At 43.7% G+C, this 25492-nt stretch overlaps 1 protein-coding gene across 2 annotated transcripts in view; it reads right to left on the bottom strand.

The window, feature by feature from the left end:
* The window catches only part of kif2c (kinesin family member 2C), a 104627-nt gene extending 79708 nt beyond the window's left edge, over positions 1–24919 (bottom strand). For both annotated transcript variants that reach the window (XM_068036390.1, XM_068036391.1), the window contains exons 1-2: positions 24792–24919; positions 4528–4622 (exon numbers count right to left, since the gene is read on the bottom strand). In XM_068036390.1, coding sequence (XP_067892491.1) covers positions 4528–4622; positions 24792–24852 — 156 coding nt within the window. In that variant the 5' untranslated portion in view covers positions 24853–24919. The remainder of the gene's footprint in view (positions 1–4527; positions 4623–24791) is intronic.
* Positions 24920–25492: the final 573 nt, after the last annotated feature.

The raw sequence follows: 25492 nt of genomic DNA, 5'->3' as shown, positions 1-25492 counted from the left end.
CATGATATGCTCCTCCCGTGTTATGTGGGAAACCAGGGACGCTTCCAGTGTCCCCGACGACCATGTGTGCAGGAAGCGTATCCATCTGCAGCTACTGGCTACCCGCATTACGGAGCTGGAGCTGCAGGTGGATTCACTGTGGAGCATCCGTGATGCTGAGAACATCGTGGAGAGCACTTTTAGTCAGGTGGTCACACCGCAGGTAATGGCTGCACAGGCAGAAAAAGGCGGAGTAGTAGGCGCAGGCAGGTAGTGCAGGAATCCCTCGTGGCCAACTCCCTCTCATACAAATATACTGCTTTGGATACTGTTTGGGGTGGGGGGGGGGGGGGGGGGAAAGGGGGTGGAATAACCTCCCAGGGGAAAGTAGCAACAGCCAAGTCCATGGCACCACGGAGGGCTCTGCTGCACAGCAGGGGAGGAAAAGGGGTGGAAGAGCTATAGTGATAGGGGATTCTATCTTAAGGGGGTGCAGATAGGCGTTTCTGTGGCTGCAAACGAGACTCCAGGATGGTATGTTGCCTCCCTAATGCTAGGGTCAAGTATGTCACGCAGCAGTTGCAGGATATTCTGAAGGGGGAGGGCGAGTAGTCAGAGGTCGTGGTACACATTGGTACCAACGACATAGGTAGGAAGAGGGATGAGGTCCTGGAACAAGAATTTAGGGAGCTCGGTAGCAGATTAAAAAAGCAGGACCTCAAAAGGTTGTAATCCCTGTGCCACGTGCTAGCGAGTATAGGAATAGGAGGATAGAGCAGATGAATGAGTGGCTCAGGAGATGGTGCAGAAAGGAGGGCTTTAGGTTCCTGGACCACTGGGTCTGTTTCTGGCAAAGGTGGGACTTGTACAAGTTAGACGGGTTGCACCTGAACCGGAACGGGACCAACATCCTTGCTGGGAGGTTTGCTAGTGCTGTTCTTGGTGGGGGGGGGGGGGGATTACAGAGTGGAGGTGCAGTAGGGGGTGAGAAACAGAGTCAGTCAGTCTGGAAGGCAGAGCAAATATAGACCTGTTAAGGCACAAGTGAAAAATGCAAGGCTGGTTTGCATTTACTTTAATGCAAGGAGTGTTACTAATAAGGCAGATGATTAGCACATGGGATTATGATATTATTGCTATCACAGAGACATGGCTGAGGGAGGGGCAGGAGTGGCAATTCAGTATTCCAGGATATAGAATCTTCAGGCATGATAGGGGAGGGGATAAAAGAGGTGGTGGTATTGTACTGTTGATCAAGGAGTCAATTACTGCAATAGGGAAGGATGATATCTTAGAAGGTTCCTCAAATGAGGCCATATGGGTAGAACTTAAAAACAAAAGGGGGGTAATCACTTGGCTGGGTGTGTACTACAGGCCTCCAAAACAGTCAGGGAGAGATAGAGGAACAGATATGCAGGCAAATCTCAGAGAGGTGTAAAAATAACAGAGTAATAATAGGAGGGGATTTCAACTTACCGAATATCAACTGGGATAGTCAGTGCAAAAGGCTTAAAGGGGGAGGAATTCTTACAGGAGAGCTTTTTGAACCAGTAGGTAGAAAGTACTACAAGAGAAGGGGCAGTACTGGTCCTAATCCTAGGGAATGAAGATGGACAAGTGGCACAAGAATCAGTGGGGGAGCATTTCGGGGATAGTGACCATAACTCTAAGATTTAAGGTAGTTATGGAAAAGGACAAAGACGGGCCAGAAATAAAGGTACTGAATTGGCGAAAGGCTGATTTCAATTTGATAAAACAGGATCTGGCCAAAGTGGACTGGGAGCCGCTACTTGTAGCAAAGTCTAGATCAGGCCAGTGGGAGTCAAAAAGGAAATAGTGAGGGTTCAGAGCCAATATGTACCCGTTAAAGGTGAAGGGTAGGACTATCAAGTCCAGGGAAATAGAGTATTGGATCAGGGGGAAAAAAAAGGCGGCTTAAGGCAGATTCGGAGCGCTGAAAAACAGTGGAGGCATTTGGAGGAGTATAGGGCGGCACAGTGGTTAGCACTGCAGCCTCACAGCTCCAGGGACCCAGGTTCGATTCTGGGTACTGCCTGTGTGGAGTTTGCAAGTTCTCCCTGTGTCTGCGTGGGTTTTTTCCGGGCGCTCCGGTCTCCTCCCACAAGCCAAAAGACTTGCAGGTTGGTAGGTAAATTGGCCATTATAAATTGTCACTAGTATAGGTAGGAATATGGGATTAGTGTAGGATTAGTATAAATGGGTGGTTGATGGTCGGCACAGACTCGGTGGGCTGAAGGGCCTGTTTCAGTGCTGTATCTCCAATCTAAAAAAAAATGTAGGGGGTACTTAAAAAAAAAATTAGGAGAGTGAATAGGGGACGTGAAAAAACACTGGCGGGCGAGATAAAGGAAAATCCTAAGGCGTTTTATAAGTATATTAAGGGCAAGAGGATAACCAGGGATAGAGTAGGGCCCATTAGGGACCAAAGTGGCAATGTGTGTGTGGAGCCGGAGGACATAGGTGAGGTTTTAAATGATTACTTTTCATCTGTTTTCAATGTGGAGAACGATGTCAGTGTAGAGATCAGGGAGGCGGTTTGTGATATACTTGAACATATTAACATTGAAAGGGAGGAAGTATTACATGTTTTAGTGGGCTTAAAAAAGTGGATAAATCCCCAGGCCCAGATGAGATGTATCCAAGGCTGTCATGTGAGGCAAGGGAGGTGATAGCAGGGGCTCGAACACAAATTTTCAGATCCTCTCTGGCCACGGGAGCGGTGCCAGAGGACTAGAGGACAGCGAATGTGGTACAAATATTCAAGAAGGGTAGCAGGGATAGACCAGGTAATTACAGGCCAGTGAGTCTAACATCAGTGGTTGGGAAACTATTGGAAAAAATTCTGAGGGACAGGATTAATCTCTACTTAGAGAGGCAGGAAATAATCAGGGATATTCAGCACGGCTTTGTCAGGGGGAAGTAGTGTCTAACTAACTTGACTGAATTTTTCAAGGTGGTGATTAGATGTGTAGATGAGGGTAAAGTAGTTGACGTAGTCTACATGGACTTCAGTAAGGCTTTTGATAAGGTCCCGCATGGGAGATTGGTTAAGAAGGTAAGAGCCCATGGGATCCAGGGTAATTTAGCCAATTTTGGATCCAATTTGCCTAGTGGCAGGAAACAGAGGGCAATGGTCATGAGTTGATTTTGCGAGTGGAAGCCTGTGACCAGTGGTGTACCACAGGGATCAGTGCTGGGACCCTTGCTGTTTGTACTGTACATTAATGATTTAGACATGAATATAGGTGGTATGATAAGTAAGTTCGCAGATGACACGAAAATTGGTGGTGTTGTAAATAGTGAGGAGGAAAGCCTTAGATTACATGACGATATAGATGGGCTGATAAGATGGCCGGAGCTGTGGCAAATGGAATTTAATCCTGAGAAGTGTGAGGTGATGCATTTTGGAAGGACTAACAAGGCAAGGGAATATACAATGGATGGTAGGACCCTAGGAAGTACAGAGGGTCAGAAGGACCTTGGTGTACTTGTCCATAGATCACTGAAGGCAGAAGCACAGCTAGATAAAGGTGGTTAGGAAAGCATATGGGATACTTGCCTTTATTAACCAAGGCATAGAATGCAAGAGCAGGGAGGTTATGATGGAGCTGTATAAAACGACAGTTAGGCCACATCTGGAGTGCTGTGTACAGTTCTGGTTGCCACACTATAGGAAGGATGTGATTGCACTGGAGAGGGTGCAGAGGAGATTCACCAGGATGTTGCCTGGGCTGGAGCATTTCAGCTATGAAGAGAGACTGAAAAGGCTAGGGTTGTTTTCCTTAGAACAGAGAAGGATGGGGGGGGTCATAATTGAGGTATACAAAATTATGAGGGGCATTGATAGGTTAGATAGGAAGAGACTTTTTCCCTTAGCGGAGGGGTCAATAACCAGGGGGCATAGGTTTAAGGCAAGGGGCAGGAGGTTTAGAGGGGATTTGAGGAAAAATTTGTTTCATCCAGAGGGTGGTTGGAATCTGGAATACGCTGCCTGAAGGGGTGGTAGAAACAGGAACCCTCACAACATTTAAGTAGTATTTAGATAAGCACTTGAAACGCCATAGCATACAAGGCTACGGGCCAAGTGCTGGAAATGGGACTAGAATAGTTAGGTGCTCGATGGCCAGCACAGACACGATGGGCCGAAGGGCCTGTTTCTGTACTGTACAACTCTACGCCTCTGAGCTGTTGAATACAACCTTCAATCTTGACAAACCACTTTTTGTAGTAAGATAGACAGGTATAAATGTGAAGCCTGAACCTTGAATCCTTGGTTGATGAGAATTCTTTTGGGGGAGCATTTAACTGTTTTAATATGGACCCGAGTTGGAACTTAATTACCAATACGATTTTCAAAAGCTGAAATGAAACACAAAAACAAAGTGCGTGGTAGGCAACTTCCATTCTAGTATCAATGCAAAAGCAAGGATTTGCCAATTAAAAAAAATTTGACCTAGACCATCACAATGTCTCCTTTCAACTAGAATGCAGCACCAAATATGTATTATGAACAGAATAACTCCTTACCTCTTTGGCTTTACTTACAGCGTCCTCTAACCACTCAGCTCTTACACAAGATTTATCTATAAGTAATTCTGTAATGCTGGCATCTTGAATCATTCCTATGAAGAAAAGGAACCAAACAATTAGTAAATTAAAAATGAACTGACAAAAGCTAAATATATATATCTCCCATCATATGACCGTGCAATCTTTCTCCATTGGTGAGCATTCTGCTTAAATTTATTCCTCAAAAATCCAGTTTATAAAGTGCCTTGAAATTTGCAATAGATAAAAACAGCCCAGTTAGTTTTTGTTAAGATGTTTAGTTTAGTTATACAGCACTGAAACAGGCCCTTCGGCCCACCGCGTCTGTGCCGACCATCAACCACCCATTTATACTAATCCTACACTAATCCCATGCTCCTACCACATCCCCACCTGTCCCTATATTTCCCTACCACCTACCTATACTAGGGGCAATTTATAATGGCCAATTTACCTATCAACCTGCAAGTCTTTGGCGTGTGGGAGGAAACCGGAGCACCCGGAGGAAACCTACGCAGACACAGGGAGAACTTGCAAACTCCACACAGGCAGTACCGGGAATTGAACCCAGGTCGCTGGAGCTGTGAGGCTGCGGTGCTAACCACTGCGCCGCCCATGTATGTGGGATCATTTCTAGAACCACTATAGCCACACACAGGCAAACTTAACTTACCAAATATAAATGTGATTAGATAGTAAAATTAAACAAGGTGACCAAACAGGTGGATGAGGGTAAAGCCGTGGATGTGGTCTATATGGATTTCAGTAAGGCGTTTGATAAAGTTCCCCACGGTAGGCTATTGCAGAAAATACAGAAGTATGGGATTGAAGGTGAATTAGTGCTTTGGATCAGAAATTGGCTAGCTGAAAGAAGACAGAGGGTGGTGGTTGATGGTAAATGTTCATCCTGGAGTATAGTTTCTAGTGGTGTACCGCAAGGATCTGTTTTGGGGCCACTGCTGTTTGTCATTTTTATAAATGACCTGGATGAGGGTGTAGGAGGGTGGGTTAGTAAATTTGCGGATGACACGAAGGACGGTGGAGTTGTGGATAGTGCCGAAGGATGTTGTAGGTTACAGAGGGACATAGATAGGCTGCAGAGCTGGGCTGAGAGATGGCAAATGGAGTTTAATGTGGAAAAGTGTGAGGTGATTCACTTTGGAAGGAGTAACAGGATTGCAGAATACTGGGCTAATGGGAAGATTCTTGGTAGTGTAGATGAGCAGAGAGATCTTGGTGTCCAGGTACATAAATCCCTGAAAGTTGCCACCCAGGTTAATAGAGCTATTAAGAAGGCATATGGTGTGTTAGCTTTTATTAGTAGGGGGATCGAGTTTAGGAGCCACGAGGTCATGCTGCAGCTGTACAGAACTCTGGTGCGGCCGCACCTGGAGTATTGCGTGTAGTTCTGGTCACCGCATTATAGGAAGGATGTGGAAGCTTTGGAAAAGGTGCAGAGGAGATTTACTAGGATGTTGCCTGGTATGGAGGGAAGGTCTTACGAGGAAAGGCTGAGGGACTTGAGGTTGTTTTCGTTAGAGAGAAGGAGGAGAAGAGGAGACTTAATAGAGACATATAAGATAATCAGAGGGTTGGACATGGTGGATAGCGAGAGCCTTTTTCCTCGGATGGTGATGGCAAACACGAGGGGACATAGCTTTAAGTTGAGGGGTGATAGATATAGGACAGATGTCAGAGGTAGTTTCTTTACACAGAGAGTAGTAGGGGCGTGGAACACCCTGCCTGCAACAGTAGTGGACTCGCCAACTTTAACGGCATTTAAGTGGACATTGGATAGACATATGGATGAAAATGGAATAGTGTAGGTCAGATGGTTTCACAGGTCGGCGCAACATCGAGGGCTGAAGGGCCTGTACTGCGCTGTAATGTTCTATGTTCTAAGTTTTAAAAGGTAGCACTTTTATCACAGAAGTGCAGTAAAATCTGGTTCACAAATTCAAGGACAGTTTGTTCTATTATTTAAAACAAAAGTAAATAGTTATGTCAGCAATTCAAAGACTAGTACAGCTGTCTGGCTACTTGGTGCCAGTGCCACATCTGCCCAAATAAATCATGTTTTATGCAAAGTTCCTTCACATAGAATTGAAGCATACATAAATGAACAAGTTTATTTTCTTCACTGGTGTGATAACATTGAGACAGAAACAAACGAGTTCTGCAGCATCCTGAAGTAAAGCACAAATCAAAGTCTAAGGTGCTCCCTCAATCTGCACGTTATTCCCCATAAACTGAATTTGACCAAGTAGATTAGGATTATAATTTCACACTTCAATCGTTTCAGCTAATTCGATGCAAATAAGCCTTGTGACAGATAATTTGCTTTGATTTCATAATCAAGTGATAGTTTATCAACAGCTTAACCAGCATTGTGCAAGTGTCCTATCATGTTCTGATTTTTCATTACAAGTGGTGGATGTTTTGTACACAGGCCTCTGCCACATCAAGAATATTAGGACGCACATGTTCAAAGCATTTCCATCGCATTTCCCTTTTCAGACTTGTAAAGCAACTGATAATTAGGAGCTTCTCAGAATATGGAGCACATAGATATCCACTTTTCCTCTACATAGTGCTACAAGAAATGGTGAATTTCATACTACTTCTAATGCTCACCATTGCAGATTTTAAAATTGAGAGCATCATTTAGAGTAAACCTATGTGAAGGCTATAGAATACACACTATATACATCTGTCCTGGTAGAAGCACCGTAAATGGAAGTGAACATTTCAATAAAGTTAAAGCAAAATACTGCGGATGCTGGAAATCTGAAATAAAAACAAGAAATGCTGGAAATACTCAGCAGGTCTGGCAGCATCTGTGGAGAAAGAAGCAGGGAGTTAACGTTTCAGGTCAGTGACCCTTCTTCAGAACTTGTCTTTTCAGCTGATTTTTAAGCCATTTGTGAGTTGCACCTCGATCTCGCTTACTGGAGTGTAGTTCACCATAAAGCACTGCATTTGGTATTCTGGAATCCTCCATGCATGACATGTCCTGCCCAGTATTTCCAGAATTTCTTGTTTTTATTTCAGTAAAGTTTCTGCTTCAGTTTCAATTCAATAATTACCTGTTGAATATCAAGTTGGTATTGGTAATAAAAAGTTTAAGGGTACAGCCACTTGTAGTTTCCTGCTGACATTTACACATTATGTATACAAGGTTTGCAGTGGCGATAGCGTTGATCAAAAACAACATAGTTCCTTGGCTCAGGAATGGTGCACAAAACATTGCATTTAAAGCGCCAGAGTGCTATCAACTCAATTCACATGCCTTTAAGTTCAGTCAACTGAAAGCAATATTTCTATTGATTAGTACATCTGTTTTACATGTAGATGTGATAATGGCAGATTCTTCGCAGGCAATGATCATGGGAAGGTTTGTCTGTGGTAGTTGGCACGATTGTTGGTGACTGAAGAGGTCAATTCTTGATTTGCAGGCTCTTGAGCAGTTGAGGCACAGGAGCACTTGGTTTGGAGGGGCTCTGGTATAAGCAGACTCCTTCTATTGGCTGTGCCTTTCTTCAACAACCTCACATCTGTTTTGACTTTATAGGCTGCTTTCCAGGTTGTTGTGCGCCAGCTGTCTCTGTCAGCAGCCTCCTGCTCCCACACCCATTGGTCAATGTCAGTCAGTGAGAGCTGTCTTTTCAGCTGATTTTTAAGCCATTTGTGAATTGCACCTCGATCTCGCTTACTGGAGTGTAGTTCACCATAAAGCACTGCATTTGGTATTCTGGAATCCTCCATGCATGACATGTCCTGCCCAGTGTAATTGGTGTTAAGAGAATACATTCAATGTTGGGCAGATTGGCTCCTGTTGAGAACTTCATTGCTGGTGATGTTCACGATGGATCGAAGACAGTGTTGATGAAGGCACTCCAGTAGTCGCATTTGTTTTCTGCACAGAATCCATGATTCTGACCCATACAAGAGTGTTGTGATGACAACCACTCTGTATACTTGAATTTTGGTAGAGAAGCATAATGAAAGGTTTCACCAGATATGCTTCGAGAGGCAGCCAAAAGACCTGTTGGCCTTGGACAATAAGGACAGGCAACGGCATCATTGGCGATAATGTGACCTAGATAGGTAAACTCTTCTACTGCATTGAGGTTGCCACTGTCAATGCTGATCTGCGGTGGATTGTAGTTTCCTTGGGCCTGTGGTTGGTACAGCACTTCTGTTTTATTTTTCTTCGGAGAAACAGTTTACAATGAGCTGCATTGCCTCCATGTGTGCCAGAAGGGCGCAGTTGTCAGCAAACAGAAACTGCATGATAAGCTCCCCTGTGGTTTAGGTATGTGCCAGTAGTCATTGTATGTTGAAGAGACTGCTGTCTGTTTGGAAGTAGATGTATGTACCTTTTGTAGAACTATGGTATACCCTCATGTAGAACTATGGTATTTTAAATTGCATTGCAGGCAGGCTGCAGTGCATGAGGCTAACAACCTTATTCCAGTATGTACTGACTGGAGCTATAATTCAGTTTACATATACCTGGTAGAAAAATTGACCCAATATCCTATTTTGGGGAGCTTTGCTTCAGCAACTCAATCCACAGGATAGATAATAAAATGTTAAAACTACCTTAACTGTAAAGCAGCATTGGAGTGAATGTCAGAATATCTTTCTACACAACCAAATTTGTATCATTCATGGCATTTTGTAAGTTTATTATCTCCATTTTTGACATTCTACATAACCACTTACCAAGGTTTCAAAAGCACTTTAGCTATTCCAGGAGGTATCCCAAAAAACAAGCAGACAGCTTGTATCACAAGATGATAGACGATAAATGCAGACTGACAACATGGCCCACATAATCTTCAGGTCATCATGAGGAAGCTATTGTGACATCATAAAACAGCTTGACTACCATTTGTGGTTAAAGTCCCCAAAATAACTACAAAAAGTACAAGCTGGGTCTCAGCAGGTTAAGTCTTCAAAACCAGAACAGCTCATTACTTTTAGTGGAACAATTAGGGTCTGGAATTTAATGAAGATAAAAAAAGGCCCAAATTATCACTTTTTTTAAAAAAAAGGGTCCATTATCTGAACATTACTTTTAATATTTCTCCTTGCATATTTATACTTTAATGAGATGAAAGAAGCAATTTGTGACAGAATACCAGTCTCAATTCATAAATTGCTTTTTCAGGAGTTACCAAATCATAAGTCATCACAAATATATTTATATTTGATAGTAAAATTAGGTTCCATTATGATAAATAAGGTGGAAAATGTAAGGTGTGAAATAGTTATAGAATATACGGACTATATGTTTATTAGGTCTCAGCAACATAACTATATAATACAAGTAACAAGATGGTAAAGGAGAAAATAATGTGACTTATCTCTAGAATGTGAAGGTTTCCATCCAGAGTATTAAAAGACATACGTGAGGAAATTACAGATGAGTTGGTCATAATTTTCCAAAATTGCAAATGGTATTCCATTATTTAAGAAGGTGGGGGGGGGGGGGGGGGGGGTGGGGAGTAGAAACTGGGTATGCAGAGACCTTACAGCTTACCAGCTAAGGGGAAGTTACTGGAATCTAGTAAAGGCTTTACAGAGCAAATTCTTCCAACTCAATCATCAAGGCCTGAGTGACTGATCAACTAATCCTGGTCCAAGTACTCAAAGAGTCAGCATGGATTTGTGAAGGACATGTTACATCTGACTAATCTAATTGAATTTTTTGAGGAAGTCACCAGCATGGCAGATAGGAGTGTATCTATGGAGGCAGTCATATGGACTTCCAGAAGGTACTGAATACAATTTTGCACAAGAGATTATTAGCAATGGGTTGGAAATTGGTTGGGGTGGGGCGGCGGTAGGAGACAGAAATAAAAGGAATGTTCTGATTGGCAGGATGTGACAATTGGTGCTCCCCAGGGATCTTTACTCAGTCCTCAGCCTTTAACTATATTTATTAAATGACTTGGACCAAAAAAAGGAATATATAAAAGTTTGCAGATAACACCAACCAAGGATAGAGCAAGTTGTGTGAATGGGAACAAGTTATAAAGGGACATAACTATGGCAGATAGAGTTTAATGTGGAAAGTTTGTGTTCATTCGCTTTGGATTCAAGAATGGCAAATTGGAATATTTTCTTAATGGCAAGAGACTAGGAGCTGTGAAGGAGTAAAGGGATTGGGTGACCATGTACACAGATCACCAAAAGCTAGTACACAGGTACAGAAAATAAGACCGAAAGGATTAACAGAATGTTGGCCTCTCAAAGGGGCTGGAATACAAAATGTACAAATAAAGCATCGCTTTCTAACAAGAGCCTTGGACAGACTCTGTTTGGAGTACTGCATTCTGTCTTGGGCATGGCAGGAGGGGAGAATTACAGAACAAATTCACCAGGGTTTAAAGGGTTAAACTATCAGGACAGTTCACATACCTTTGAGTTTAGAAGGTTCTGGTGTAATCTTATCAAGGTCTTTTAAAATGATCAAGGAATTCAATAGGGATGATACAGAGAAACAATTTTATCTGGTGAAGGAATCCAAGAGAAGGGGCACAATCTTAAAAATAGATCTGGGTCACATAGGTTTGAAGCACATTTTGTGTTTCTTCACAAAGGATAGTGGAAATCTGGAACACTCACCCAAAAAGCTGTGGGTGCTGGTCAATTGGATTTAAGACTAAGATCAATAATTTTTTTTGCTAGGTAAGGGTATCAATGGAAATGGAATAAAGACAGGCAAAAACAGTGAGGTGCTGTTCAACCACGATTAATTGAATGGAAGCAGCTCAATAGACTGAATGGCCTACTCCAACATGTGTTTTTCTATGTTTCAATGCTGTATATTTCTAACTAATGCCCTTTTTGATAGACGGACACAAATTCTAAAATGCAGCAAGCTGTTTTATATAGTACAGTCACAACCAGTGAAATAATATATTTATCTTTTGTATAAATAAATTTATCTTCAGTAACAGAAGGAAAACTGAATGCACAGCCCTCAAACTTTACTTCCCCACAAAGCCCAGCTTTAACTCTCGTCATCCAGCTTTCCCTACTTGGCCCAACGCATGCCAACATGAACCTTTCCCTTGCTTTAAAAAGGGCTCATCACCCCTTTAAAATTCCTACCCTCAGTCAATACATTTCCCCCAAACTACCATGTCTCATCTACCTTTTGTCGCCAAGGTGCTTGAAAACAATATTACCCAACAAGCTCACTTTACCCTGTTCCAATCCCACTTCCATCACTGAGACCACTGTGAGAAAACAATGGGACATTGTCCTTCTTTGCCATCTTTAACACTGTTAACTATCCATTCTTCCCATCACCGCTTCTCTGCTGAGGATCTCCACAGCAGTACTCAGCTGCCATTTGCCCCCATTTGTAGAGTGCATCAGAGATTGCTACTTAGAGCAATATGTTGCAGAACCTACCCGGGAACAGATTATTTTAGATTTAGTAATGTGCATTGAGGTAGGATTAATAAGAGATATCGTAGTTAAGGAGTCTCTAAGGGCCGACGATCACAACATGGTAGAATTTCAAATTCAGTTTGAGGGCGAGCAACTCAGGTCTCAAATCAGTGTCCTCAACTTAAACAAGGGCAATTACAGAGGTACAAAGAAAGTTGTCTAAAGCGGGCTAGGAAAATAGACTAAGGGGAAGGTCAGTGGATGAGCAGTGGCAGACATTTAAGCACATATTTCATAACACTCAGCAAAAATGTATCTCGTTCAAAAAGGAGGACTCAATGAAAAGGATGATGAACCATCCGTGGTTAACAAAGGCGGTCAAGGAGAGTATCCAATCAAAAACTAAGGCATACAAAGCTGCGAAAACTAGTGGTAGGCCAGAGGATTGGGGATTTTTTTTTAATGACTAAAAAGCTAATAAAGCAGGGAGAAAATTGATTATGAAATTAAATTGGCAAGAAATATAAAAACCAAACAGCAAGAGCTTCTAGAGGTATATAAAGAGAGTAGCTAAAGTGAGCGTGGGACCCTTGGAGAATGCGGCTGAAGAATTGATAACAGGGAAATGGCAGATAATTTAAATCAATATTTTGCATTGGTCTTCACGGTGAAGGACACTATAAACATCCCACAGGTAAGGATAAGCAAGGAGCTAACGGGAGGAAAGATCTTGTAACAGTCTCTATCACAAGGGACAAAGTATTTGACAAACTAACGGGACTAAAGGCAGACAAGCCACCAGGATCTGATGGCCTGCATCTAAGGGTTTTAAAGGAAGTGGCTGCAGAGCTAGTGGAGGCATTGGCCGAAATATTCCAAAACTCACTGGATTCCAGGAGGGTCCCAGCGGATTGGAAAACTGCTAATGTTACGCCCCTGTTCAATTAGGGAGGGAGACAAAAAGCAGGAAACTATAGGCCAGTCAGCCTAACATCGGTCGTTGGGAAAATGCTAGAGTCCATTATTAAGGAAGAAATAGCAGATAATTTAGAAAAGCTTAACGCAATCAAACAGTCAACATGGTTTTGTGAAACGAAAATCATGTTTGACAAATTTGCTAGAGTTCTTTGAGGATATAACAAGCAGAGTTGATAAAGGGGAACCGGTAGATGTAGTGTATTTGGATTTCCAGATGGCATTCAATAAAGTGCCACATAAAAGATTACTGCACAAGATAGGAGCTCACGGTATTGGGGTAATGTATTAGCATGGATTGGTCAACTCAAAGAAGACAGAGTCGGGATTAATGGGTCTTTTTCAGGTTGGAAAGACATAACTAGTGGAGTGCCACAAGGATCAGTCCTAGGGCCTCAATTATTTACTATCTATATTAATGACTTGGAGTAGGGGGCAGAGTGTAATATATCCAAATTTGCTGATGATACAAAAATAGGTGGGAGGGCATGTTGTGATGAGGACATAAGGAATCTGCAAGGGGATATAGATAGGTTGAGTGAGTGGGCAAAAACTTGGCAGGTGGAGTTTAGTGCAGGAAAGTGTGAGGTCATGCACTTTGGTAGAAAGAAAGAATCAAAAGGCAGACTATTATGTAAATGGAGAGACTTCAAAAAAGTGCAGCACAGAGGGATCTGGGTGCTCTTGTGCATGAAACACAAAATATTAGCATGCAGGTTCAGCAAGTAATTAAGGCAGGAAATGGAATTTTGGCCTTTATTGCTAGGGGGTTGGAGTTTAAAAATAGGGAAGTCTTGTTACAACTGTACAGGGTGTTGGTGAGGCCGCACCTGGAGTACTGTGTACAGTTTTGGTCCCTGTATTTAAGGAAGGATATACTGGCATTGGAGGCAGTTCAAGAGATGATTCCTGGGATGAAGGGGTTGACTTATCAAGAACAGCTAAACAGGTTAGGCCTTTATTCATTAGAGTTTAGAAGAATGAGGGGTGATCTTATTGAAACATACAAGATTCTGAGGGGCTTGACAGGGTAAATGTTGAGAAGATGTTTCGACTATTGGGGGAATCTCGAACTAGGGGACAGCTACAGAATAAGGGGATACTCATTTAAAACTGAGATGTGAAGGAATTTCTTCTGAGTGTACTGAATGTCTGGAATTCTCTACCCCAGAGAGTTGTGGAGGCTAGATCACTGAAAGTATTTAAAGAGGAGGTAGACAGATTGTTGAAATATCGGGGAGTTGAGGGCTATGAGGAGCTGGCAAGAAAGAAGAGTTGAGGTCTGGGGCAGATCAGCCATGATCTTATTGAATGGCGGGGCAGACTTGAGGGGCTGAATGGCCTACTCTTGTTCTGATTTCTTAGGTTATGATCACTTCCATTGCACCCCCCCCCTCTTCAAGATCATCTGTAAGCAGGGGCTCACTTTCTACATGTATGACAATATCCAGCACCATTAACTTGAACACTATTTCTATAATAACCAACTGCAAGTCTTGGCAAAGTTAAAATTTTCAATTCGATATTGATAAAACCAAAGTTATTCTATCTGGCACGGACATGAATCCAGCTTCAACCCCATCAGCCTCCCCAGGCTGAATCTAGACAATGGGAATGCAGATTTAATTTATCTGGATTTTCAAAAAGACTTTGATAAGGTGCTACATAATAGGCTAATGAATAAGGTCAGAGAATGTGGAGTCAGGTGACATTGGGCAGAATGGATTGCTAGCAGGCTTCAAGCCAGAAAGCAGAGAGTGGGAGTAAATTATGCAGAGTGGCAGAAGGAGGGGAGTGGTGTTCCATAAGGATCAGTGTTGGGACAACTGCTATTCACAATTTACATCAACAATTTGGACATTGGAATCAAAATCACAATTTCTAAATTTGCAGATGTCACCAATTTGGAGGGGGGCGGGGGGTGGAATTACTGAGGAGTTCTGCAACAAATTACAGGAGGACATCAACAAACTTGCAAAATGGGCAAATGAAGTTCAACACAGATAAATGTGAGGTAGTACATTTTGGTAGGAAGAATAGAGAGATCACTCATTACTTGGACGGTGCGAGTCTAGGTGGATTAGAGGAACAAAGGGAATGCAGAGTACAAATGCTCCAACCACTAAGACTTGTGACACAGATTAGCAATGCCATATCGAAAAAAAATTCAAGTACGAGGCTTTTTTTCGAAAGGGATAGAATTGAAAACTAGGGAAGTTATGCTAAACCTGTACTGAACCTTGGTTAGATCATACTTACAGCACTGGTCACCAGATTATAGAAAGGTGATAGAGGCACAGGAGAGGGTAGAGAGTATTTACAAAGGACGATAGCAGAAATGTGTGGGTATGCATATTAGGAAAGCAAACAAGCTGGGTCTCTTTTCTCTTGGAAAAAAAAGGTTGGGGGTAGTGACCTAATAGAGGTCTTGAAATTTGTGAAGGTTGTGAATAATTATTATTCAAGAAGGGTAGCAGGGATAGACCAGGTAATTACAGGCGGTGGAGTAGTGGTATTATCACTGGACTAGTAACCCAGAGACCCAGGGTATTTCTCTGGGAACATGGGTTCGAATCCCAACACAGCAGAAGGTGGAATTTGAATTTAATTAATAAATCTGGAATTAAAAGCTAGTCTAATGATGGCCATGAAACCATTGTCGATTGTTGTAAAAACCCATCTGGTTCACTAATGTCCTTTAGGGTAGGAAATCTGCTGTCCTTACCTGGTCTGGCCTACATGTGACTCCAGACCCACAGCAATGTTACATGCCCTCTGAAAAGGCCTAGCAAGCCACTCAGTTGTACCTAACCGCTACGAAGTCAATAAAAAGGAATGAAACCTGACGGACCACCCGACATCAACCTAGGCACTGGAAACGACAACGGCAAACCCAGCCCTGTCGACCCTGCAAAGTCCTCCTTACTAACATCTTGTGCCAAAGTTGGGAGAGCTGTCCCACAGACTAGTCAAGCAACAGCCTGACATAGTCATACTCACGGAATCATACCTTACAGACAATGTCCCAGACACTGCCATCACCATCCCCGGGTATGTCCTGTCCCACTGGCAGGACAGACCCACCAGAGGTGGTGGCACAGTGGTATACAGTAGGGAGGGAGTTGCCCTGGGAGTCCTCAACATTGACTCCGGACCCCATGAAGTCTCATGGCATCAGGTCAAACATGGGCAAGGTAACCTCCTACTGATTACCACCTACCGCCCTCCCTCAGCTGATGATTCAGTACTCTTCCATGTTGAACACCACTTGGAGGAAGCACTGAGGGTGGCAAGGGCACAAAATGTACTTGGGTGGGGGACTTCAATGTCCATCACCAAGAGTGGCTCGGTAGCACCACTACTGACCGAGCTGGCCGGGTCCGAAAGGACATTGCTGCTAGACTGGGTATGCGGCAGGTGGTGAGGGAACCAACGAGGGAAAAACATACTTTTAGTTTTTAGTTTTAAGACATACAGCACTGAAACAGACCCTTCGGCCCACCGAGTCTGTACCGACCATCAACCACCCATTTATACTAATCCTGCACGAATTCCATATTCCTACCACATCCCCACCTGTCCCTATATTTCCCTACCACCTACCTATACTAGAGGCAATTTATAATGGCCAATTTACCTATCAACCTGCAAGTCTTTGGGCATGTGGGAGGAAACCCACGCAGACACAGGGAGAACTTGCAAACTCGACACAGGCATTACCCAGACTTGAACCCGGGTCGCTGGAGCTGTGAGGCTGCGGTGCTAACCACTGCACCGACCTCATCCTCACCAATCTGCCTGCCGCAGATGCTTCTGTCCTTGACAGTATCGGTAGGAGTAACCAACGTACAGTCCCGCCTTCACATTGAGGATACCGTCCATCGTGTTGTGTGGCACTATCACCCTGCTAAATGGGATAATTTCAAACAGATCTAGCAATGCAAAACTGGGCATCCATGAGGCGCTGTGGGCCATCAGCAGCAGCAGAATTGTACTCAACCACAATCTATAACCTCATGGCCCGGCATATCCCCCACTCTACCATTACCATCAAGCCAGGAGACCAACCCTGGCTCAAAGAAGAGTGCAGGAGGGCATGCCAGGAGCAGCACCAGGCATACCTCAAAATGAGGTGTCAACCTAGTGAAGCTACAACACAGGACTACTTGCATGCCAAACTGTGTAAACAGCACGCGATAGACAGAGCTAAGCGATCCCATAACCAACGGATCAGATCTAAGCTCTGCAGTCCTGCCACATTCAGCCGTGAATGGTGGTGGACAATTAAACAACTAACTGGAGGAGGTGGCTCCACAAATATCCCCATCCTCAATGATGGGGGAGCCCAGCACATCAGTGCGAAAGATAAGGCTGAAGCATTTGCAACAATCTTCAGCCAGAAGTGCCGAGTTGATGATCCATCTCGGCCTCCTCCTGAAGTCCCCAGCATCACAGATGCCAGACTTCAGACAATTCGATTCACTCCGCGTGATATCAAGAAACGACTGAAGGCACTGGATACTGCAAAAGCTATGGGCCCTGACAACATTCCGGCAATAGTACTGATGACCTGTGCTCCAGAACTTGCCGCGCCCCTAGCCAAGCTGTTCCAGTACAGCGACAACACTGGCATCTACCCTGCAATGTGGAAAATTGCCCAGGTATGTCCTGTACACAAAAAGCAGGACAAGTCCAACCCGGCCAATTATCGCCCCATCAGCCTACTCTCAATCATCAGTAAAGTGATGGAAGATGTCATCAACAATGCCATCAAGTGGCACTTGCTTAGCAATAACCTGCTCAGTGACGCTCAGTTTGGGTTCCGCCAGGGCCATGCAGCTCCTGACCTCAATACAGCCTTGGTTCAAACGTGGACAAAAGAGCTGAACTCAGGATGTGAGGTGAGAGTGACTGCTCTTGACATCAAGGCAGCATTTGACCGAGTATGGCATCAAGAAGCCCTAGCAAAACTGAGGTCAATGGGAATCAAGGGGAAAACCCTCCGCTGGCTGGAATCATACCTCGCGCAAAGGAAGATGGTTGTGGTTGTTGGAGGTCAATCATCTGAGCTCCAGGACATCACTGCAGGAGTTCCTCAGGGTAGTGTCCTAGGCCCAACCATCTTCAGCTGCTTCATCAATGACCTTCCTTCAATCATAAGGTCACAAGTGGGGATGTTCACTGATGATTGCACAATGTTCAGCACCATTCGTGACTCCTCAGATACTGAAGCAGTCCGTGTAGAAATGCAGCAAGACCTGGACAATATCCAGGCTTGGGCTGATAAGTGGCAAGTAACATTCGCGCCACACAAGTGCCTGGCAATGACTATCTCCAACAAGAGAGAATCTAACCATCTCCCCTTAACATTCAATGGCATTACCATCGCTGAATCCCCCACTATCAACATTCTAGGGGCTACCATTGACCAGAAACTGAACTGGATTAGCCATATAAATACCGTGGCTACGAGAGCAGGTCAGAGGCTAGGAATCCTGCAGTGAGTAACTCACCTCCTGACTCCCCAAAACCTGTCCACCATCTACAAGGCACAAGTCAGGAGTGTGATGGAATACTCTCCACTTGCCTGGATGGGTGCAGCTGCAACAACACTCAAGAAGCTAGACACCATCCAGGACAAAGTAGCCCGCTTGATTGGCACCCCATCCACATACATTCACTCCCTCCACCACCAATGCACAGTGGCAGCAGTGTGTACCATCTACAAGATTCACTGCAGCAATGCACCAAGGCTCCTTAGACAGCACCTTCCAAACCCACGACCTCTACCAACTAGAAGGACAAGGGCAGCAAATACATGGGAACACCACCACCTGCAAGTTCCCCTCCAAGTCACACACCATCCTGACTTGGAACTATAATCGCCATTCCTTCACTGTCGCTGGGTCAAAATCCTGGAACTCCCTTCCTAACAGCACTGTGGTTATACCTACCCCAAATGGACTGCAGCGGTTCAAGAAGGCAGCCCTTCTCAAGGGCAATTAGGGATGGGCAATAAATGCTGGCCTGGCCAGTGACGCCTACATCCCATGAATGAATAAAGAAAAAACATCAGTGGTTGGGAAACTGTTGGAAAAAATTCTGAGGGACAGGATTAATCTCTATTTGGAGATGCAGAGATTAATCAGGGATAGACAGCATGGCTGTGTTAGGGGAAATCGTGTCTAACTAACTTGATTGAATTTTTCGAGGATGTGACTAGATGTGTAGATGAGGGTAAAGCAGTTGATGTAGTCTACATGGACCTCAGTAAGGCTTTTGATAAGTCCCGCATGGGAGATTGGTTAAGAAGGCAAGAGCCCATGGGATCCAGGACAATTTGGCAAATTGGATCCAAAATTGGCTTAGCGGCAGGAGGCAGAGGGTGATGGCTGAGGGTCGTTTTTGCGAGTGGAAGCATGTGACCAGTGGTCTATCACAGGGATCGGTGCTGGGACCCTTGCTGTTTGTAGTGTACATTAATGATTTAGACGTGAATATAGGAGGTATGATAAGTAAATTCGCAGATGACACGAAAATTGGTGGTGTTGTAAATAGTGAGGAGGAAAGCCTTAGATTGCAGGACGATATAGATGGGCTGGTAAGATGGGCAGAGCTGTGGCAGATGGAATTTAATCCTGAGAGGTGTGAGGTGATGTATTTTGGGAGGACTAACAAAGCAAGGGAATATACAACGGATGGTCGGACCCGAGGAAGTACAGAAGGTCAGAGGGACCTTGGTGTACTTGTCCATAGATCACTGAAGGCAGCAGCACAGATAGCTAAGGTGATTAGGAAGGCATATGGGATACTTGCCTTTATTAGCCAAGGCATAGAATATAAGAGCAGGGAGGTTATGATGGAGCTGTATAAAATGCTAGTTAGGCCACAGCTGGAGTACTGTGTACAGTTCTGGTTGCCACACTAGAGGAAGGATGTGATTGCACTGGAGAGGGTGCAGAGGAGATTCACCAGGATGTTGCCTGGGTGGAAGCATTTCAGCTATGAAGAGAGACTGAAAAGGCTAAGGCTGTTTTCCTTAGAACAGAGAAGGATGAGCAGGGTTGGGGGGGGGGTGGCGGGGTTAAAATTGAGGTATACAAAATTATGAGGGGCATTGATAGGATAGATAGGAAGAAACTTTTTCCCTTAGCGGAGGGGTCAATAACCAGGGGGCTTAGATTTAAGATAAGGGGCAGGAGGTTTAGAGGGGATTTGAGGAAAAATGTTTTCATCCAGAGGGTGGTTGGAATCTGGAATACACTGCCTGAAGGGGTGGTAGAGGCACGAACCCTCACAACATTTAAGTAGTATTTAGATGAGCACTTGAAACGCCATAGCATACAAGGCTACGGGCCAAGTGCTGGAAAATGGCACTAGAATAGTTAGATGCTTGATGGTCGGCACAGACATGATGGGCCGAAGGGCCTGTTTCTGTGCTGTATGACTCTAATCGAGTAGATACAGAAGAAAATGTTACAATTTGTGGGGAAGAGCATAATGAGAAGCCATCAAAAGAGGATGATCACCAAGAAATCCAGTAGGGAATTCAGAAGAAACTTTTTCATAGGAACAGGAGTGGGCCATTCAGCCCCTCGAGCCTGTCCTGCCATTCAATGAGATCATGGCTGATCCGCGGCCTAATTCCATATACCTGCCTTTGGCCGATATCCCTTAATATCTTTGCTCAACAAAAATCTATCTATCCAGCTATCTCAGATTTAAAATGAACAACTGTTCGAGCTTCAACTGCTGTTTGTGAGAGAGAGTTCCAAACCTCTACCACCCTTTGCATGTCAAAGTGCTTCCTAACTTCTCTCCTTAACGGTCTGCTCCTAATTTTTAAGACTATGCCCCCTAGTTTTTGAATCTCCAACCAGTGGAAATAGTTTCTCTTTATCTAGCCTGTCTTTTCCTGTTAATATCTTGAAGACTTCAATCAATCAGATCACCCCTTAACCTTCTAAATTCTAGTGAAAACAGGCCTAATTTGTGTAATCTCTCCTCGTAACTTAACCCCTATAGTCCAGGTATCATTCTTGTAAACCTACGTTGCACTCCCTCCAAGGCTAATATATCCTTCCCAAGATGTGGTGCCCAGAACTGCTCACAGTAGTCCAAGTGGGGTCTAACCAGGGTTTTATACAGCTGCTGCATAACCTCTGTCTTTATACTCCAATCCTCTAGATATAAAGGCTAGCATTCCATTGGCCTTTTTGATTATTTTCTGCACTTGCTCGTGGCATTTTAAAGATCTATGCACCTGAACCTTCAAGTCTCTTTGGACATCCACTGTACTTAACCTCTTCCCATTTAGAAAGTACCCTGCTCTATCCTTTTTTGGTCCAAAATGGATAACCTCACACTTGCCCGCATTGAAATCCACCTGCCACAGTTTTGCCTACTCACCGAGTCTGTCAATATCTCTTTGCAATTTTATGCTATCATCTAGACTGTCTACAATGCCGCCTAACTTTATATCATCCGCAAATTTGGATATATGACTTACTATGCCATCATCCAAGTCATTAATGAATAATATGAATAATTGAGGCCCCAACACAGATCCCTGCGGGACACCACTAATCACATTCTGCCAATCGGAATACATACCTATTATCCCCACTCTCTGTCGTCTACCACTCAACCAACTTTCCAACCATGTCAATAATTTGCCCTCAACTCCATGGACTTCTACCTAAGTTCACAGTCTCTAATGTGGGACTTTATCAAATGCCTTCTGGAAGTCCATATAAACAACATCCATGGACATTCCCCTGTCCACTACCTTAGTCACCTCTTCAAAAAATTCAGTGAGATTTGTCAGGCATGACCTTCCTGTCATGAATCCATGCTGGCTGTCCCTGATTAACTGAAATTTTTCTAGGTGTTCAGTCACCCTATCCTTTATTATAGACTCCAGCAACTTGCCCACCACAGATGTCAAGCTAACTGGCCTGTAATTTCCTTGGTTCCCCCTTAAAAAGTGGAGTGACATGTGCAACTTTCCAATCCCTACAAGCTGTTTCATTCAATTTTGGTATTAAAAAATGCCAGCCTAGCCTGCACTTTCATTTCTTTGAAGTCCAGTTTATTACAAACTCCCTATTCCATTGGAAACCCATTTTATATTATAGACATATAATCATAGCAATATCACAACAAAATGTCTCCTTTTCCATGGTACCAAGGAATAACAGTATAGTTTGGGGGAAAATCTCTCTTAATAGTCATATATATGTGTCTAGTGCAGCTAGACATCGGGTAGGCCTGAGAACTCAATGCTTTCTATACATTTCAAACACCATTTCACATCAAATTCACAGATGTTCGGAACACGTTCACATATTTCACCAGTAGCTACAGAAGACACATAATGGGACAATAGCCTGCAAAAAGTTACAAAAATGAGGGACTGCTGAAGATCACCATCTATAAAGTGCAGACGAGTACAGCATTATCACCACTCAGGATGAAAGTTTTCACATGGAGTGTTCAGACTTAAACCATAACACTTGGATCATAAAACTTCCAATTTTTGGACCACACAGTCCCCTAATTGTAGATGTCGTTAAATATGGGTTCGCTGTCCCACCCCTCCGCTTCTTTTCCACCTCGGTATCCTATCCCATGTGCCATGGATAATCATGTTGCCATTACCAAAAATAAAATTACTTGTCTACATCAAGATCCAGACCTTTCAAACTGAAGGCAACTAAGAAAGCCTCCAATAATAAAAACAAGAAATGCTGGAACCACTCAGCAGGTCTGGCAGCATCTGTGAAAAGAGAAGCAGAGTTAACATTTCGGGTCAGTGACCCTTCATCGGAACTGACAAATATTAGAAAAGTCACAGGTTATAAGCAAGTGAGGTGGGGGTGGGGCAAGAGATAACAAAGGAGAAGGTGTAGATTGGACCAGGCCACATAGCTGACCAAAAGGTCACGGAGCAAAGGCAAACAATATGTTAATGGTGTGTTGAAAGACAAAGCATTAGTACAGATTAGCTGTTAATACACTGAATATTGAACAGCAGCAATTGCAAACCTGAAAAAAAACAGTGGGTAAGCAAACTGAACAAACTAAGATGAAATGAAATTAATGCAAAAAAAAAGATTGTAAAAAATGTAAAAAAAAAAAGAAAAAATAACTAAAAATGAAAGTAAAATGGGGGGCTGTCATGCTCTGAAATGATTGAACTCAATGTTCAGTCCGGCAGGCTGTAGTGTGCCTAATTGGTAGATGAGATGCTGTTCCTCGAGCTTGCATTGATGTTCACTGGAACACTGCAGCAATCCCAGGACAGAGATGTGAGCATGAGAGCAGGGGGGAAGTGTTGAAATGGCAAGCAACCGGAAGCTCACGGTCCTGCTTGCGGACTGAGCGGAGATGTTCCGCAAAGCGGTCACCCAGTCTGCGCTTGGTCTCCCCAATGTGGAGGAGACCACACTGTGAGCAGCGAATACAGTATACTACATTGAAAGAAGTACAAGTAAATCGCTGCTTCACTTGAAAGGAGTGTTTGGGGCCTGGGATAGTGAGGAGAGAGGAGGTAAATGGGCAGGTATTACACCTCCTGCGATTGCAGGGGAAGGTGCCATGGGACGGGGACGAGGTAATGGAGGAGTGGACCAGGGTGTCACGGAGGGAACGATCCCTTCGGAATGCTGACAGGGGAAGGGAGGGGAAGATGCGACTGGTAGTAGCATCACGCTGGAGGTGGCAGAAATGGCAGAGGATGATCCTTTGGATATGGAGGCTGATGGGGTGAAAAATGAGGACAAGGGGAACCCTGTCACAGTTCTGGGAGGGAGGGGAAGGGGTGAGGATAGAGGTGCAGGAAATGGGCCGGACACGGTTGAGGGCCCTGTCAACCACAGTGGGGGGAAATCCTCGGTTGAGGAAAAAGGAGGTCATATCAGAAGCACCGTCATGGAAGGTAGCATCATCAGAGCAGATGCCTCCATTCCATCGGCTGACATCAACCCCATGTGATCAGTTTCAAATTTCCATATGTTTATTTTTTTATTTAGAGATACAGCACTGAAACAGGCCCTTCGGCCCACCAAGTCTGTGCCGACCATCAATTTATACTAATTTTATTTATTTAGAGATGTTTTTGTACTAAGTTTATTTTCCCCACTCAAGACAACTAAATTAAAGAAAACATTTACACAGTTGTGAATGAAGTCCAAAATTGTTCCTAATCATTTAGATAAAACAGAATAATGCAGCAAGATGCAAGAGTGCCATCAACACCTGAAAAAGTCGCAAGGGAATTATGCCTCTTATTTCAAACATTTTGGTTTTATTACCAGCATTTGCAGGAGTATCTTTTAGTCAATACAACTTATTTGAAGCCATTAAAATGCGATAAATTAAGGGTTAAGTATCACCGAGTCTTGCTACAGTTATCTGCACATTGGCTAGTCCCCCTACTCCTTTCAATACGGACATAACATGCTGCAAATTCAAATTGCGGTGACCCAATTCATGGGCAATCACTGCGCCCAATAGCTTGCCAGCACTGACGTCACAATGCCCCAACCATCCAATCAGCGCCGGACTGAGAGATTCAGGCGGGACTAAAACAAGTGACGTCAACAGGGCGGCTAATTCAAAAACTCCACTATTTCAGCACGCATGTGCACTAATCCATCCGATATACCACATTTTTGTATTTTGATTACTTTTCTTTTTTGCCCCCACAAGAATGAGAAACGGTAAAAAAAAAAGTTCCCGTAGAAAACACTACTTAAAAAGTGGTGAACCATAATCACCTCCGCTTTAAGAAAAGGGAATCAGTCCGTTGAGTTTAGCATTGCTAATATTCCCTCAGTTAGAAAATAATTCCTTACCATTGCTGCGTTTAATTTTAACAATAAGTCCCACTTTCAATCTCCCGAAATGTTCAGCCATTCTTTGGCATTAACCGTGTTAAACCCGCTAGCGAACAACAGCGACCAAAACGAACAACTTTCAAAACAGCGCGCGCGCCGAACGCTAGAGAATGAGCATGCGCGATAATGTCATCACAAAGCGCGGCCAGCTTAATGGGAACTTCTTAAAGGGACATTTAAAGGTGAGGGTGGCATTCTCAGATGTTATGCAGAAGGTACAATTCTGTTCCAATGGGATGTGTATACACCGGGGCTGTCTCTTTAAGAGTGTCTGGCTCTTGTAGCAAGTACTGACCCCTGAGAAGTGAATCAGAGCATCATTTAGGTGTGATAAAAACAAAAAGTGCTGGAAATACTCAGCAGGTCTGGCAGCATCTCTGGAGAGAGAAGCAGAGTTAACATATCAGATCAGCGATCTTTCATCAGAACTAGCAAAGGTTAGAATTGTAATCGGTTTTAAGCAAATAAAGCGGGTGGGGTGGGGTCAAGAGAACAAATGGTAAGGGGTTGATCGGACAGAGGGTCAGAGAGATTAACTGACAAGGAGGTCATGGGGCAAAGGCAGAGTGTGCTAATGGTGTGGTGAAAGACAAAGCATTAGTTCAGAGAGGGTATAAAATGACAGAATAATGTACAGCCCTAGCCAAAAGCACAAACAT

This window comes from Heterodontus francisci, chromosome 8 (genome assembly GCF_036365525.1).
Source record: "Heterodontus francisci isolate sHetFra1 chromosome 8, sHetFra1.hap1, whole genome shotgun sequence".
NCBI lineage: Eukaryota > Metazoa > Chordata > Chondrichthyes > Heterodontiformes > Heterodontidae > Heterodontus > Heterodontus francisci.
Note: the sequence above shows the minus strand (reverse complement) of the source record. Positions and strands in the feature narration are given on the sequence as shown.